The following is an 18,075-nucleotide window of genomic DNA, read 5'->3' on the forward strand; positions in this document are numbered from 1 at the left end:
AAATATCAGACTTTTACATCAAACAGGTAAAAGGCAAGAATCGAAAATAAAATATATGGACTAATAACATGGCATAAAAATAGTATGAACTAAATTCATGTACAAGTACATTAATTTCAAAAAGACCAATTCAACAACTGGAAGTGCATGAAAAAAGGAAAGACAACAAAAATTATTTGAACTTCAACATGATGACTTAACAAAATTTAGATAGATTCTGCTAATTTGGATTCGCAGAAATCCTCCTATAAAGGCCCAATGCAACTTTTCATACTCTGGCCCCTCCCCAGTGCTCTGTCTATGGTGAAATCAAACCTGAGGATTGGTAATGGAACGACACATCCAGCTTTCCTGAGGAAAGACACTGCTCAGGCTATTCAGGAGTTCCCAAAAGAGCAAATTTCCAGAACCTGACACGCACAGGCCTACAGACCTTTCTCACTAAATGTTGAACATTTGATATTGTGGATAACTGCTACATGTAGTTACGGCTGGGGGGGGGGGGTATTTCATAAAGCTGCTTTAAGTTGTGCATGACTTTTTTGCATGACTTTATATGGTCCTTACTTATGACATATTCATTGTTTCTCTGATTTAATATAATGGAACTTAACTTTTTACATTTCCTATCAAATCTGGGCAAATAAATTGTCCATCTAAATGCTGGCTGAAAACAAGAATTTAAATCTACTTCCTTTGCTCAGGTAGAGACATCAGCAAAACCACAACAAAATAATCGACCATATGATATTCTGCAGGTTCCAATAGCTTCCTCAAATTTCCCCTTGCCAAACCTCTGCTCTCACGGTCTGAAAAGTTCAGCATGGACGCTTTCCCATGGTAACGACTGAAGTACTAAGAAAATCGGTTCTATGAAACCAAAGAAATTTCTAGGGTTCAGTCGGGTGACTATCCAAAACTCAACATTTTCATACTGAAGCAGGGTTAAAAATCAACATCATGGATTAGTTTTCAGTGCAACAACTTACCACATATTTGATGATTCCCGGCCTGCCTGGATCCTGTCTTAGTTCTAGCTCTACAATGTTTCTTTTCCTGTTGAAATGGAAGTTGCCTCTGAACTGTGCCATCCCACCCTGACACACCCATCGGTTGATGAACAGCTTCAGGTCCTTGCCAGATACCGTCGAGATCGACTTCAAGAACTGGAATTTTCAAGATAGTATCCATATAAAATAACTTTGAAAGGTTTCCATGGCAGAGGTTTCCTCTCCAGGACAGCATGTATGCTTTTTTTTTTTTAGAGTACTTCTTTAAGGTTCAAGAACAAAACAACATATGAGGCTCCATGGCTTCCCGGACATTTGTTTGGTCCTGAAAAGGACCACCCAATTTTGTTCTTCCGACGAGTATGTTCTTTCCATTTTCAGAATTAGACAGAAAGAACATACTTCACGAACATTAAGTTTGGGTGGTCATTTTGTAAAACAAGAAAGATAATTGGTGATACCATAAAGTCTCTACCTTAGTACATACATGTATATTATCAGTAAACTGCATTACTTTTGTAAGTTGGCCACAGTTCCAACACCCACAATATCTGCAGCAAACATTCACTTAGCTACATGTAGTAATGAAATCCAGACTCGCATATTGAACAGTTATCATAACATGTAATACAATCGATGGACACAAAACCTCCTTGTGCATATATGAGGTGAGACAAATGTATGTAACAGACTCTATTCAAGGGTATCAATTCAATCCAACTTGGTGTAGTACATGTGCCTTCTCACCGTGGTTAGCCAGAGCATCAAAATTTGCTGCATTTTACATGTACATATATGTTGGCCACTAAGCCTATATTTTCTGATATCACCTAATTACCAGAGCAAAGAATTTTTTGCCAATTTCCTTCATATGAGCTTCCATGTCGCTTGTTCGATTTTGCTTTCTGCCCTATCTTTGTTTGCTCTTGACAAAAGTTTGGTGCAAGTCTTTATTCAGTGTCATTTCATGAACCTCTTTAATAATGTAATCTTCATTTACAGTCACTACAGTAGCTTATAAGAGAATTCGACGTACCCCTGACGTTGAGATGAGCATGTTGCTCCACGCACAGCTCATGAACTTTTGATGAGATGCTGAAGTTGCAAGGGACAGAAGTTTGTTGAAGACCTGTAAAAAAAATGGTACATGACATTAAAAAATTAAGTCAGCAGCATTACAGATTAGTAATTAAAACAAAAACAAAACATGTGAACACATATTTACCAAGAATGCATAAAGCATTTCCATTTATTTGAATGTAGGATGAAAGAACAATCTTAATTAAGTGCCTTGCTCAAGGGCATTAGTTCCTCGGGATTGAACCCCAAATCCAGCTTCAACTACACATCAACACAATCACGAGTAACACCATCATCACCTAAAGTTTATTAACTCATTAACTACCAAATTCTTTGATTCCCATAGGCTTTACACAGGAACCCTGTGGTTCCAGAAGAGAATAGTTAACCCTAAAAAGACTGGGGGCTGATTTAGCCCCCCCCTCGACATGTTTCGCGATTAATCCGCCGCTTGAAATTTTTCGAGCGCGTCGCTCGCTGACTTTTTACTTTTAAGTCTCGCGCAACTTTTGAGACCAAACTTGTGACCCCCGGGTACGCGGTTCCGAGATTACGCAACATTTTGTAAGTGCATGCAGACCCAAAATTACTTAAAAATGTGAATTTGTATACAAATCCAATGCAAATAGTGTTTTTAGCCAAAATTCATAAATGTATCATTATTTTTCCTTTTACTGCTGAAATAAATCTTATCTTTTTCATGGTCAAGATAAAGTCCCCGACAATTTCCATTGAAAAAACAATAAAAAACAAAAAGTTGAAAAAGAAAGAAATGCATAAGAAATTTAGAAAACAGTGGAATACATAAGAAAATAAATGTGATGTTGAATTTTTTAAAAAACAAATTTGATCAGATGTCTATCTAGAGTATGTGAAACAAAAAGTAGCATTTTAGGGGCATTCTTTTATTGATTTGATTTTACGAATAAATTAGCATAATTAATGAGCAATGAGATTTTTCGCAGAATTTGAATTATAATTTTGTAGATGATGCCATGGGTAACGCACGTGCCAATTTTTGTCGCAATCGCGCGATCGACGGCCGAGATCATAAGGGGGGGGCTGAATCAGCCCCCCACCCCCGTCTTCTTAGGCATTGAAATTTTTTAAATAATTTTTTAAATGATGTCATCTTTCTAATACGTGTAGGAATATTTAGTCGATAATTTCAGTCAAGATTTGCAATGATTTCAGAAGGATTTAGCATAAAAAATGGCCAAAATATGCCACTTTTCTGCGGTTGCTCGTGTCGTATGTGAAGTAATACACGGTATAATACACAGCGAGTTACGTACTTACTATGGGGAAGCAATTGATATATCTGACTTTGGTGAAAACAGTGATTTTGAGCCTAAAACCAACACTAAAGTTGATATTTCTGTTTGTAGACTAGGTCTTCAAGAAGGTAGACAACTTTACCCGGCTCGGTCCAGGTACTAGCGGGGAAGATGTGGTCTCGAATCATGGGATTTTGTCAATGTGGTCGATACGTGCAAATAATTCAGGGTATGGGTCACCGTCATCCCTAATAATTCAGGGTTCAAAGGGTTAAGTAAACAAACCTTGAGGAGTAGCTCCTGGCCAATCCTGATCTCAATGAGCCTCATGATGAAGTGGGACTTCATCTTGATCATCTTCCAGTGCCTCCAAGAGACCGTATGCGGTTGAGCACAGGGGAAGTGAAGGTTCCCGCCCCACACCGGTGGCTTTCCCTTGGCCGAGGACGGGGCGGTGTTGGAGGAGGAGGGCGTGGCTCCATCACCCCCTGAATCTGTGGAAGCTTTGGTACCTGTTGATGTCTCTTCCATGGGGTAGGGGTGGAGGACCACGCCTCCTGTTTCCTGCTCGTACTTGCAGAGCTCTGTTAGCTCCTATGGTGGTAAAATATGATAAGGTGTATAATATCACAAAGTGAGGATGGACTGGGCAGAATATGCAAACCAGAGATTGTTTGCGACTATTTGGAAGTGATTGAGATTGGCCTTAAAAGTTTTTTTTCAAGTGTTTTACAATTAATTGTAAATTTTTATGTGGTTGTCATAGACATACATTTACGTTTAATTGTACAATTCATTGCATCTTGTTTGTAAATAGGTCCAGAAACCTCTTACTTACAGAATATATCTGAGACCGGTACTCGTTGGTTCCGAACATCTTCCTCAGGCAGAGCCCTGTCAGGTATCTGGTAATACCCTTTGTCAGCCAAGCATCGGCCCACGTCTCGGGGCAGATGTAACAGCCGAAGAACTGACTGGCCAGGGCCTCGGCAAGCAGACGTCGCGTCTCGAAGGTCTGGTCAATGATGCGAGCAGAGTGAAGCAGGTTGGTGCTAAGAATTATTAAAGGAAAAAGATTGGTCATACAATGGGATGTGAAGACTCTCACAATTGGAAAAAATATGTGTATTGTAATGATGCTAAAGTAATAATAATCCGCTTTTATATAGCGCTTAATACATCGGAACGACGTGTCTAAGCGCTGTACAGATGTATTATTACCCCGATCATCGGGTTCAATCGGTCATTCCGCACACGTGTGCACATCCTCCACTCTCTGGGGAGTATTCCAGTCAGTCGCCGGTGAGGCGCACACAGTACTGGACAAGCTACAATGACTTTCACATCCTACCGGGTACCTATTTAGCACCTGGGTCGAGAGTGGCAAAGTGAGGATTAACGCTTTGCCAAAGGACACCAGACCGTGGTGGGATTCGAACACACAACCCTCTGTTTACAAGGCGAGAGTCAGAACCACTACACCACAGCTCCTCCACCTCCACCAGCTCCTTAAGGATATAAGGTATTGAATATATCCTGGGAGAGGGAAAGTTGTGTAGCCATTCACAGCTTACTCATGTAAAGGGAGAAATTTCCACTAGGATTATATCTATAATCAGTATCAGCTCTCAATACATATATATATACGAAAGACAAGGGACCAACTTGCGAAAATTGAGTCATTAACACTAAGTTACGGTAACTAACCAGAAGTCTGAGAAGTGCCTTTCACACAGGAATCCAGCAAGAGTTTTCACATCAATAAACCTTGCAATTCTTAAACAATGTGGAAGGCAGAAAAGCAACTGAGGAAGGGCTATTAAAGACTTCTTGTATGTTCTTTGTCATAAAGGGCATTTAACGACACATTTCTTTATTTCTTCAACCCTCCGTACGTTGTGAAACGAAAATACCTTACTGCCATTTTGATTATTGAGATAATACCACCTATTACACACAGTTTCATGTTCTCTCAAGTATACCACCAATTTACCCAACCAACATTTTCAATCATGTCTGTATTTATTTTCTCTGCTTTAAATTTATTAGTTGTTATCTTCCTTTTCATGTTCTATCAATTATCATTATTACAGACCAATTCTGGGTACATGTAGCATGGTCGGGGAGGGAGACCCTCGGGTCACAGTTATCAAGTTACCAAACCCAGGCAGCTAAGCTACATGTACCCATCTACGGTTCTGCTTTTAGTCATATTTTGTTGAAATTTGATTGTATATTGTAATTGCCGAATTGATAATAAATAAATAAGGGAAGCAAGCGTAATGAACCGGTAAAAACAGTTACCTGAATATTGCCATGGAAGCATATGCTTGGCTGTCATCATACGCCTCGTCAACAAAGACCTGCTTGTAGCATGTGTAAGGGAAGCTAGTCCCAACAGTCTCCTCGTAGAACTCTATCACCTGCAAATGACAGAATAGAGAATGTTTCACCCCAAGGGAGATGTATTGATAAAGGGATGCTCCGGACTGAAAATGTTTCTATCTAAATAAATAGAGTAAAATTCAAAAAGTTAAAGGGGAATCCAACCCAAATAAACACTTGTTTTTATAAGAAAAAGAAAAATCAGACAAGTTGATAAGTGAAAGTTTGAACAATATTGGACAAACAACAAGAAAGTTATGAATTTTTAAAAGTTGTAAATATTGGTAATCACTATACTCATGGAGACTTCAAATTGGCCACATATGGGATGTCATCGTGATGTAAGGCAAGGACTACTCTTCCATGTACTCCAATACATATTATGGCTAAAATGTCATTTTTCCCAAAAGTTTTATTTAAAATTATATCTTTCTTTCATGAGGATATAAAACAATATACTACCTGGGTTATGTTTAGATTACTGCCCCAGGGGAATGGAAACTTAGGAGAAAACCACAAATCCCTGATAATAAAGTACATGGCCTATGGGAAAGTTGTCCTTGCCCCTTGTCATAATTTACTTACCCAGTTGCCAATTTGAAATCTACGTACTATTAGTGATCTCAAATTTAAAGCAGCTATAACTTTCTTATTGCTTTTCCTATTTATTTTAAACTTTCACTATTCTGTTTAGTTTATTTTTCTACTTCCTTACACATTATTGTATGGCCAAGGCTGGATTCCCCTTTAAATGCTGAAAATATCATCAAAATCTGATAACAAATAGAGAAGTTATTGAATTTTAAAGTTCAGCAATATACATTATTGTAAAAACTGCTATATGCAGGTTATCATGAATATCTGTTAGATGGCCGATTGATGTCACATCCCCACTATCCTTTTTCTTATGTTTTCAGACATGTGTGAATGATATGGCTCCCTTATAAGGAAATAAGTTGGAGCAATGAACATCTAATGCACATAATCAGTTGTTAGTCCAACATTTTTGGTTCTTGAAGGAAAAAAATTGAATAAACCTAATTTGTTATAATAATATACAAAAGAACAAGTAGGGAGATCACATCATCAGTTTGCTCATTAAATATTCATGAAGACATGCCTTGAACTGCTTCACTGCAACAATGCAAAGCTTTAAAGTGCCGTAACTTTGTGATTCCTTGTCTGATTTTGATCAAATTTTCAGTGTTTTATACAATATGTCAATTTTTACGAATTTGGCTATTAGGACCTCCTTGCCTGAAGCACAAAATGTTAAAATAATGGAATTCCACGTGTTCAGGGAGGAATGAAACTTCATTTCACATGACAATGACGAGAAAATGAAATATTTCATATTTCATATAATAAAATACAAAAGAAATAGTGAGTGAGTGATGTCATCAACTCTCTCATTTGGATGTAACTGGCTCGTTCATATAACTATTTTGTTGAAAATAAGCGAAACTTTAAAATGCCATAACTTTCTTATTTTACATCCGATTTTGATGAAATTTTCAGTGTTATGCTTGTTGAATTTTTCTCTTTTTATTCAAATCAAGTTTTTGTTGGGGTGGATTTGTCCTTTAAAGTTTTCTCAACATCAAATAGCAGAAATAATTGAGGAAGTTCAAGCATTCTAATACTGTCTCATATATCAGCAAATGTGTAGTAATTAGCTTAATTGGATGAGCCTGCACCTATGAATGTTTTTGAACAGAAATACAGACCTGCCAACCTCAGGGAATGAAAAAATTGTATTCTGTGATAAAAAAAGTGTATTTTTCCCCAAAATGTGTATTTCATAAACAAACGTGTGGCGCACTCGCTCATCGCGACGCTCAAGTTGCATGGAAGCTAAAATGCGCACTGCTCTTGCAGATGAAAAAAAAAAAACATTTAAACATGTGTATACCTCACCCTGGTTTAACAAAATGATTATAAAAAAAATAGTTACCTCAAATTACATTGATCTAATAACCATATTTGCTAAAAACGTATTAAACATGCCAAAAACGTACTGATTGGCAGGTCTGAAAATATGGCACAATATAAATGCTATGGATCATCACATTACTTTCGAACAAATTACGTAATACTGATCGCAGAGTTGATGAAATGACCGTCTTGTCCAGACAAACAAAAACTGGGTCAGAATAAGAAAGTCCACTTACCTCATGAAAGAACACTGTTGTATGTTCCAGTAGTGGTTTGAGTTGTGGCAGGCAGAAGTGTGTGATCTCATGCATCGTTGGATCTACTACAATCTCAAATGGCCTTGAAGTAGATAATAATAATAATCCGCGTTTATATAGCGCTCATTATAGTGGAACGTGTCTAAGCGCTTTACAGACATATTATTACCCCAGTCTTGGGATTCAATCAGTCATTCCCGCACACTATGTGTGCACATCCTCCACTCCCTGGGGAGTATTCCAGTCAGTCGCCGGCGAAGCGCACACAGTACTGGACAAGCTACAATGACTTTCACATCCTACCGGGTACCCATTAGCACCTGGGTCGAGAGTGGCAAAGTGTGGATTAACGCCTTGGTTGGATTCGAACACATGACCCTCTGTTTACCAGGCGAGAGTCAAAACCACTACACCACGGATCCTCCACATATAATGAATGAATAAATATCTTTCTAGTACAAACAAATGAAAATAAATTATATCTTTAAAGCTGATCAACAGTTTTCACCTGTGCCTTTTGCAATGTTTCACTGCCTTTTCCCAGTAAGTTCAACAAGGAAGAGCACACTATGAAAAGAGTGAAAGATACAACCAAATTGCCTGAGATATGATAGCTTGTCCCGTCACCTTAACATTAATCATTTGCTTATTAATAGACCTTATGCAATGACATCAACCCGCCACCACCTTATAGGCTATAGACATTGTGTTGCACAGGTAGTTGATCTACAGCTGGCGCATCACTGACAACTCTTTTTACACATATTCTTATATCCTCTGAGGGAGGGCGCTATGAGATTATTGCATCATCATAAAATCTATAGAAATATCAGGCATCATGTTTTACACTCACCCAACAGCGAGGGCAATATTTGACGCAGACGTGGGCACATTGAGGATGTAATGGTATGTCTTCTTCAGCATGTCTGGGGTGTAGACCGTCTCGATCAGTTCACCGCTGGATACGGCCATCATGGCAGAGTCTACAGTGAACTCCAGTTTCCACGTGCACGGTTCGGAGAACGAGTCCACGCAGGGGAACCAAAGACGGGAGGAGTTCTCATGACTGTATGTGAACATGTGTGCTGCCCTCTACAGGTTAGAATGAGAAAATTAAATTTCTAAGACATTGATTTTTGATCTGTAAACTCAAGTCTCCACATGCAAGGTTCGGAGAATGAGTCCCCACACAGGGGAACCAAAGACGAGAGGAGTTCTCCTGGCTGTATGTGAACATGTGTGCTGCCCTCTACAGGTTAGAATGAGAAAGTTCAATTTCTTAGACATTGATCCCTGTCTGTAAACTCAAGTCTCCACGTGCAAGGTTCGGAGAACGAGTCCACGCACGGGAACCAAAGACGTGAGGAGTTCTCATGGCTGTATGTGAACATGTGTGCTGCCCTCTACAGCTGATAACTAGAGAGTGAAATATCTAAGACACTGATCTATGAATTCCATGTACAAAGTTCAGAAAAAAATAATTAACACAGGGAAATCTAAATATTAGACAAGTTTCATGGTTGTAGGTGAACATGTGTGCTGCCCTCTACAGATTGGAATAAAAAAGTAAATAGACAACAATCACCGATCTAAGAACACAAGTTTCCATGTATAAGATTCAGAGTAAGAGTCCACAGAGGGAAACTGATCATGGGATGAATGCAACTACAGTTAGAGATGTACATGTAAATGCATGATAAACACACTCGGGCTTACCTCAGCCGTCGTGTCTTCTTCATCTGGCACCACAAAGTGAATACCACCGGATGGATTCTCCAAGGAGAACTCAATGCTCACTCTCATAGTCTTGTAATCTGAATGGAGGATAAAACATTGATTACAGTCACTAATAAAATCCAGTGTTTTTCCAAGGTGAAATACATGTAATACACGCAATTGCACAGAGGTTCACATCTTTCATGATGCATTTTTTTCTGAAATTGGCAACAATTGAAAACATTTCTTTTCAATTTCATCCTTAAGTTCGCGACAATTGAAAATATTTCTATTTAATTTCATCCTTAAATTGGCAACAATAGAAAATATTTCTATTTAATTTCATCATAAAATTGGGAATAGAAAAAAAATATATTCAATTTCAGCGAATAATCTTGCTTTACAAATTTGAATAGCATTTTTGGTCAAAAAAAGGAAGCTGTCAACGAAGTAGTGTACAGTCCTATGTAAAAATATGCTACACAAAAGGCTTAATGCATAGCAGTCTTTTAAAAATGTGGAGCAAATTGTGTACCAGGAAAATTATTCCCTGAATTTCATCCTTAAATTGGCAACAATAGAAATATTTCTTTTCGATTTTATCTTTAATTAGGAACAATCAAAGATTTCTATCTGTTCTTATACTTTAATAATAATGGATACAGCAGGAATCGAAATTTGTAATAATAGCAAGATATTTTTAATTTTTCAAGGAAGATGTAATGCTGACCATCAACATCAATTGAAATACTTGGTTCAGCAGACAACATTCAACACCAGCTCCCAACACGAACTGCTGGAAATGTCATCTGATCTGAGGTCAATCCTTTGTCTATATACATTGCGGCTGGATGGTGGTGTTAGCAAAATGCTTAAACAAACTTCAACACCGTATTTGGCAACAATTTATCTTCTCAAATGTGATGACCATTTTTTGGTTTTAAGAGAAAAACTTTCAACTACATTCTGTAAATTTCTATGTAAAAAACAAAAATTGCTTCACCAAATTTCTTTCGCATAGCAGTCGATAAAAATGTGGCGCAAACAGCGAGGTACATGTAATACCAGGAAAATTATTCCCTGAATTACACTGTATAGAGCTCACCATTGACTAGATGCATGGCTGCCTTAGGGATCTTGACGATGAGCTCTCCATATCCACGATCTGATGAAACAGACGCTACTGCCTCCTGGTGGCGGTTTGAGAAGAATACCAAATTCCGTCTAGAAGGGAACAAATAAATATAATAAAATGAAGATACATGTATGTATGATTACCAGAAGTAGGATTTGCAAAACACATTATCCAAGCATATTAAGCAATATTGAATTTGTTTTCATCTATTTTTTTATTGTGAAATGAGCTGCCCCCTATATCAACACTTCACTAATTATCATTCTGATAGATAAAACAAAAATATTTCTTTTAATAAACATATGAAATATCCAATTTGTAAGCTTTATGTTATAAGTCCCAGAACTAACTACTAATACTATAATTATTTTCAGGATCATATCAAAGTAGAATATTGTGATGACTTACTGTTTCATCTCATGTTGGCAAATTGAGAGGGTTGGGTCATTGTAGCTGATTGTCTTCGTCACATCCCAATGGTCATTGATTACAACCCTGTAAACCAGTGCTCAAGAAACCCCAGATCAAAGGTCAAGGGTCAAGGATCATTTTCACACAGGAATTTTGACGATATACACCAAAATAGAATAATGTAACATTTGTCAATAAATCATTAATGTGTTCAGCAACAACCATCATTTTTAACTGCCTTAATATGTACTTAGACAGGAATAACAAATGATGATGGTGATGACAACAATGATGAGGGTGACTATGATAATAAGTGATGATGATAATGATGATAATAATAATGAAGATGATGATGATGATGATGACGATAATGATGATAATAATAATGATGATGAAGATGATGATGATGACAATAATGATGATAATGATGATGAAGATGATGATAAAGAAGAAGATGATGATGATGAAAATGATGGTGATGAAGATGATGATATTGATGATGATTGTGATGAAGATAAATAATTTCAAAGGATATTGCATTGCTTGCAGTTTATTTTAATCCGGTTTGCTCCAGCTCTCAAAGGCAGTAGATGTAACTCGGTGTACCCCTAATACACACAATAAAAGAAGAAATAGAGCACATTGGTAACACCATGATAAAATACAAAACATATATCTATCATTACTGTTAAAAAAAACCCTTAAAAATATCAACAATCAACACAAGGAGTGATGGGCTAACATAAAAGAACAATTTATCCATAATAATGGAGAAAAATTACCCAAATCTAACCTACTATACATTTGTATAGTATATTTTATTATTTACACTTTCGGTGCTGTTAGTTGAAGTGGCCAAACGCAGGTGATATTCTATTCCTGGGCAGTCTTACAAAGAGTTATGATTAAAATGGATTCAATCAATCGTAACTCTATGGAAATCCATCAGTGTCATAATTTTCTTCTACAGGAAATTTGCAAAATGTCCTTTGTAAACAAAGGAGAGACACCAAATTGTCAAGAAATCAAGGAATTTATGTACAAACATTCATCTCGAAATTTTTTTGAACAGGCATGCATTTTGTACGTTGACTTTGCTGGCTTTCCATACTTGCGATTGATCGGATCAATTGCAACTCTTTATAAGATTAGCCCCAGTTGTCCTCTATTGTGATTTTGGGCCTGTTACAGAAAAGAGTTACATGTATGATCAATCACATCTCCAAAATCATAACATAACCCAATTTTCAACCAACTAAACATTTTCATATTTGGGTCTTTTAATAGTACATGTATTTTTCTGCAACAGACCACAGTCCAATGCAGTGATGAAACAAGGAATTTAAGAGATTTTTATTCAGACTTCAAGCTTTGTGAAACAACCCTCCATGAGACTACAACCCTGGGCTGCCGGAAGTGGGGGGATGGGGAGGGGCTTCAGCCCCCAACTCCCCCCCACTTTTTTTTCCAAAACCGTTTACAAAAACGTAAAAAAGACCATATAATTGTGATTTTTTGCATGGTCAGCCCCCCCCCCACCACTTTGAAAACCGCTCTGCAGCCCCTAACAACCCTGCACTCAATGTCATAAATGTTTGCGACCTTAACAATCTAGTATGACTACCACTACACATCGAAATATAGCATACATGAATAACACAACGTTCGCCGCTAGCGGTCGGCATATTACATGACATAATCCAGCTACGATTGCAAGCCAATTTATGAATGAAAATATAGTAAGCATGCACACTGCAAACATCCCAGTGTCCCACACAGTATTCCATCAAAACGAGTGTGCAATTCTCTATCACCTCGTACCAAAATCTACCTAGAATTTCACTTTCTTATATTTTATATGAATTATGAAAGGTATTCTCTGTTTTCTCATCAGCGATACTGCATGGGTAATTTTGATTACTTCTCGCTTTTCCGCCAAAATCATACAGAATAGCGCCACATCACATCGTGTTCATCAGGGGTTTCAAGCAGTGACACAATGGGTGATTTCAAGTTCGGTGTTGACCTTTTGGTGTTGGTGTAAGGTCAATTTCTACACAATTATTTATGACACCAAACATAAGATGAAAATGGTCCCGAAAAGTCACTCACTAGTTGTTGAGATGTCAATGTGATCTGGATCAGTTTTGCAAACTCTGAATAAGTTTTGGAGCAAGGGAAGCAATCCAAATTTCAACACCAACACCGAACTTGAAATCACTCAATAAATTTGCAAGAAATTGCCAAATCTTGATAATTTTTGAACGATACTTGAGTGATCCGATCATGAGCCAAGACCATTGCAAGTGCAGAAAACGAGGCTAGATATCGTTAAATTGCTATTGATATTTTCAATTATTTTTTGGCTGAATTATTTTTATGACCATGTGATCATGACGTGATTTGTGTGATGAACTAATTAGCGGTCTCTGAATCGCTGCCATGAGCTGTGCGGAGCTTAGTTGTTTGTGCTACACAGCCAATGGGCAACATTTATATGTGCGATATACTCTACAAATAAGACTGTACTCTACAAAAGAAGATTACTGGTGTAGGTTTCAGATAGCATACTTACAACAATGGACCTCCGGTTGAAGTTGATCGCTGTTATGCATAATATCTGGTGGCTCGTAAAAAAATACAAATACAAATACTATTTCATGAAGTAAAAATAAGCAAAATAGTAAACTGCCCAAGATTTGAGAGGTTAAAATGTTCTATATTTTTAAAATCTCAACTCTCAAAATATTATTTTCACTGATATATACTATTATAGAATTCAACTTAAATCTCAATATTTCATAAAATCTTAAAATATATTTAAAAGTTTCAGCCCATGATTCGACAGCCCTTGCTCATCCCATGTTTAAAAATTTCATGGGTGTGAGAGCCACTGAACTGAGCTGTAAATGATATGCACCCAGTAGTTGTTAGTGTCACACACATCATGCTCAAACCCTCTGCAATGTTGTACCACACAAATTCAAATCCCACTTTCGATGGCCCAATAATTATTAAGAATATTTTTTTACAGTGTCGTTATAACTATTGATAATAGTGTTTATTCTATTTAAATATACCACACAATAGTGAATTTTGACAATACAAACCATGGGCGGATCCACGTTTTTCCAAAGGGGGGGGGCACATTTTTCCGAGGAAAAATTTGACAAGCAAAAAAAAAGGTCTTCACTATCAATAGGGGGCACACTTCGGTTTTAATGGCATTTAAAGGGGGGGTACAAGCCAGCTTTGCCCCCCCCCTTGAATTTGCCAGTGATAATTGTAAACAAGAAACTGAAATTGGTCACTGGCAGGGTGACTGGGCATAATGAATGTGACCTTTTGATGTAATATTATTTCTCTTTTTGGTGGGGGTGGGTAGCATTAATAGTGAAGTACACACTGAAAAAATGTAGGCAATGTAAAAAAATAACAGAAAAAAAAATAAAAAGAAGCATTGGTGAAGGTTTGAGGAAAATCTATTAAAGATTAGGAAAGATATTAGAATTTTAAGTTTTGGATTTGTGACGTCATAAACGAGCAGCTGCCCCATACATGTATATCATGTAGTATGAAATGCATAAATATTGATTGCTTAATGATTCATGACTTGTTTTTGTTTTCTTTTTTGAAACAGGAGTGAAATGATTGTCTGCTATTGATATACCAAAGGTACAGTAAAGACTATTTTCAACTTTGAGAAAATAACATTTCGTTGATTTTTTGCCATTCGATATGTATGAAAGCTGCTCGCATGTGACGTTACGAATCAAATATCATAATTCTAATAACTTTTTCATTCTTTGAAATATTTTTCTCAAACCTTTAACAATATTTTTATTATCATTTTTATAAGGATGTTCCACAGTTAAAATAGTGCATCATTTATATTCCTTAGAGAGTTCATAGCGAAAGGTATGTAAAATATATTTTAACTTGTAAGGACCTTCAACTCATTAACACCTCAAAACAATGTTATAACATGTCCTGATAGATTGTTCAACAATCTGAGATGTTTGTGACTTTTATTTTGTTTTATAATCCTTTCCACCATTGTCAGAATAGTGCCTCATTTATATTTCTTAGAGAGTTCATAGCGAAAGGTATATAAAATATATATTTATCTCGTTAGGACCTCAAAACAATTCTAAAACATTCCCAATCGATGGTTCATTAATCTGAGATGTTTGTGACTTCTATTTTGTTTTATTTCCTTTTCCGCCATTGTCAGAATAATGCGTGATTTACATTTCTTCTCGGGGAACAGGAGTCCATAACGACAGGCATATCAAATACAATTCAACTGATTAACACCTAAAATCAAACATGTCCTAATAGGGGAGTGTTTCAATAACATTTTCGTCCGACAAGTTGTCAGATCTGACATCTTTCCTTTTAATATTTTGATTGGCTGAGGGTAACAGTTCCTATGGTAACTTTCGGATAAAACGGGACAAGTCGCATAAAACTTCTGACAAGTCCTTTCATGAAACACTCCCTAGATCGTTCATTAATCTGAGTCGTTTTAAAATTAATTAGTATAGACTATAATGCTACTAATTATTCATAATAACGAATTAAGTTTTAGTATTTGTGAAATAATAATTTTTATCTCTAAATTGTTCTTCAAAACTGCATCACTAATCAGATGTACATCATACTTCATAGCGAAGCGGTTCAAGTCTATTGTATTCACTTTGTAGCCATAGTTGGTTTGGTTGGATGTATTGTAGGTCTAGGCCTAATTTCTTTTTCAGGATGTTACACTTAGACCTACAAATGTAAAAAAAAAAACGATCCGAAAATCTGGTTTCCGCTGAATGATAGATCTAACGTAGACCAAAAGCTTCGGTCTCTGTTATTTTGGTTGTTTAGCTGAACTGCGTTGGCTTCACTCACCAAATACAGAGACCGAAGTTCTAGCGCGATCTGTACAGGGGATTCAACGGCCATATGTTTATGTCCTTAAGATCGGATAAAACGGGGAAGTGAATTTGCGTGACAGCCGAAGTAAGTCACTGTTTTTGTTCCTTTTAACTTGATTTTTGTACGTTTTTTGGCAATTAATGCAAAGAGGGAATATTAATTTGCATTTTGGTTGCATTAATTTTCAAAATTTTTATTCATTAAAGATAAAAATTGAAGAGCCCTGACGGGGTGATTTTGCATTGCAAGTCCCCTAATGGTGGCTGCACGATAGCGAGCCGTCTGTGTACGAGGAAAAAATTATTTTAAAAAATGTTAAAAAACTCCTCGAAACAGACGGCTGCTAGCTGTCTAGATCCACTTGTTCACTGCTACCATCTGGCCTGTGGAGAATCTACAGGTAGGACTATGGTATGCCAATGCTGTACAGAGCACACACTTTAAAAAATCATTAAAATATCACTTTTGTGACCAAAATTACTAATTTCCATATAGTTTTAATTTATTTATCATTAGTAATGTGGGAATAATTTTTGTATTCACCAGAGCGCTCAAAAACTTGAATTTTGGGCATATTTTTGTGTACGCCCTCTATTGGTGGAAAGTAATATGGCAAGAAAATTTTCATTTTTTGATCTCTATTTTTAATTAAGAAAAAATGATATAAAGAATCAAATTTAAATAAGAGCCAAGCGGTATGAATTAACAGGTCTAATGGAAACTGTCAGTGTAAAAAAATCAAGCATTTGCCCCAAAGAAAGAGAAAATAAGCCAAACATTGCCACCTTTATTTTGTCACACATGGAGATATAACTGAGAACAAGGTTATATTATAACCTTGTTCATTGAATGAGTGTCTAGATCTAACGTTACTGCTAATAGTTTGTCTGTATGTACAGGCCAACAACTCTTCAGTCTATTTAATGGTAGGTGGAGCCAACACAGTTCAGCGGAACAACCAAAATACAGAGACTGAACTGAAGCTTTTTGGTCTATAATTATTTACCCAACGTGACGGTCTATGTCTGGGACTGAAGTGAAATTCTATTTGTTGAATGTTGTAAACCGATAATATTTCTGACAAATAACAAATAAACTGACATTGAAAAACAAAAATAACACAGAAATTATACTTATAATCTAAATGCTCTTGGAGTTTCATGGGATTTATCCGGTTTCCTTCCACTTTTACTCATTTTTAAGGCTGATTCATGGCTGTTCAGTTTCACTTCAAAATCAAATGTCAGCCGATTTGCCGGTGAGTTAGGGTGTCGCCAATATTCATATTGCAGTTGGAAAAAAAGGGGACCAAGTAAAGTGTTACACTAATAAAGGCGTTTCATTCCGGTTTGATACCCGGTCTGAGGGGCTTCAGGGGCACAGTCCCCACTGCCCCGTAGAATGCAAACACTAAAGTTCGCGGTTCAAAACCTTTCGCGGCACTTATCACGTTAATGCTCTTGAGCAAGACATAGCCTATAGAAATATGGCCGGGGATGGGGAGAGGGGTGTCCCCGCGGCCCCCGACCGTGGTACCCGGGGAAAAAGCTGGGGGGGGGGGGAACATACCCTAAACACGTTTGGCTAGTCTTAAAAAAAATATACCCAGGGGCGGATCCAGCCTTCGCCATGCATATAGGGGGGGGCACGGAATTTGTTTCCAGCCATATTTTCCTCGCTCGGCCACTCGAGGATGATTCTTGGTTTCTTTGAAGGGGTAGTCCTAATAGTAATAGTCACTCTATAGCTTTTTTCTTATCAATCAACATAAATATATAATATCATAATCCTTATAGTGCGAGCGCGAAGCGAGAGCTAAATTTTGGGGAAATCTTATGTATTTTTTTCCTAAAGTTGGAACATTCTGGGCAATGTTTTTTCCTGTAAAAGATGCGTATGCAACTAAATAATGACTACGAACGCGAAGCGCGAGAAGAAAA

The 18,075-nt window shown here is 37.1% G+C and overlaps 1 protein-coding gene across 1 annotated transcript in view; it reads right to left on the minus strand.

Moving 5' to 3' along the window:
- The window catches only part of LOC121430695 (transcription initiation factor TFIID subunit 2-like), a 49,439-nt gene extending 32,068 nt beyond the window's left edge, over positions 1-17,371 (minus strand). The window contains exons 1-13 of the mRNA XM_041628044.1: positions 17,273-17,371; positions 13,782-13,836; positions 11,742-11,814; positions 11,204-11,300; positions 10,766-10,884; positions 9,661-9,758; positions 8,798-9,036; positions 7,924-8,026; positions 5,672-5,790; positions 4,206-4,419; positions 3,653-3,961; positions 2,047-2,139; positions 990-1,166 (exon numbers count right to left, since the gene is read on the minus strand). Of these exons, the coding sequence (XP_041483978.1) occupies positions 990-1,166; positions 2,047-2,139; positions 3,653-3,961; positions 4,206-4,419; positions 5,672-5,790; positions 7,924-8,026; positions 8,798-9,036; positions 9,661-9,758; positions 10,766-10,884; positions 11,204-11,300; positions 11,742-11,814; positions 13,782-13,836; positions 17,273-17,331 (1,755 nt within the window). The 5' untranslated portion in view covers positions 17,332-17,371. The remainder of the gene's footprint in view (positions 1-989; positions 1,167-2,046; positions 2,140-3,652; positions 3,962-4,205; positions 4,420-5,671; positions 5,791-7,923; positions 8,027-8,797; positions 9,037-9,660; positions 9,759-10,765; positions 10,885-11,203; positions 11,301-11,741; positions 11,815-13,781; positions 13,837-17,272) is intronic.
- Positions 17,372-18,075: the final 704 nt, after the last annotated feature.

The sequence above is a fragment of the Lytechinus variegatus genome, chromosome 17, assembly GCF_018143015.1.
Source record: "Lytechinus variegatus isolate NC3 chromosome 17, Lvar_3.0, whole genome shotgun sequence".
Lineage (NCBI taxonomy): Eukaryota > Metazoa > Echinodermata > Echinoidea > Temnopleuroida > Toxopneustidae > Lytechinus > Lytechinus variegatus.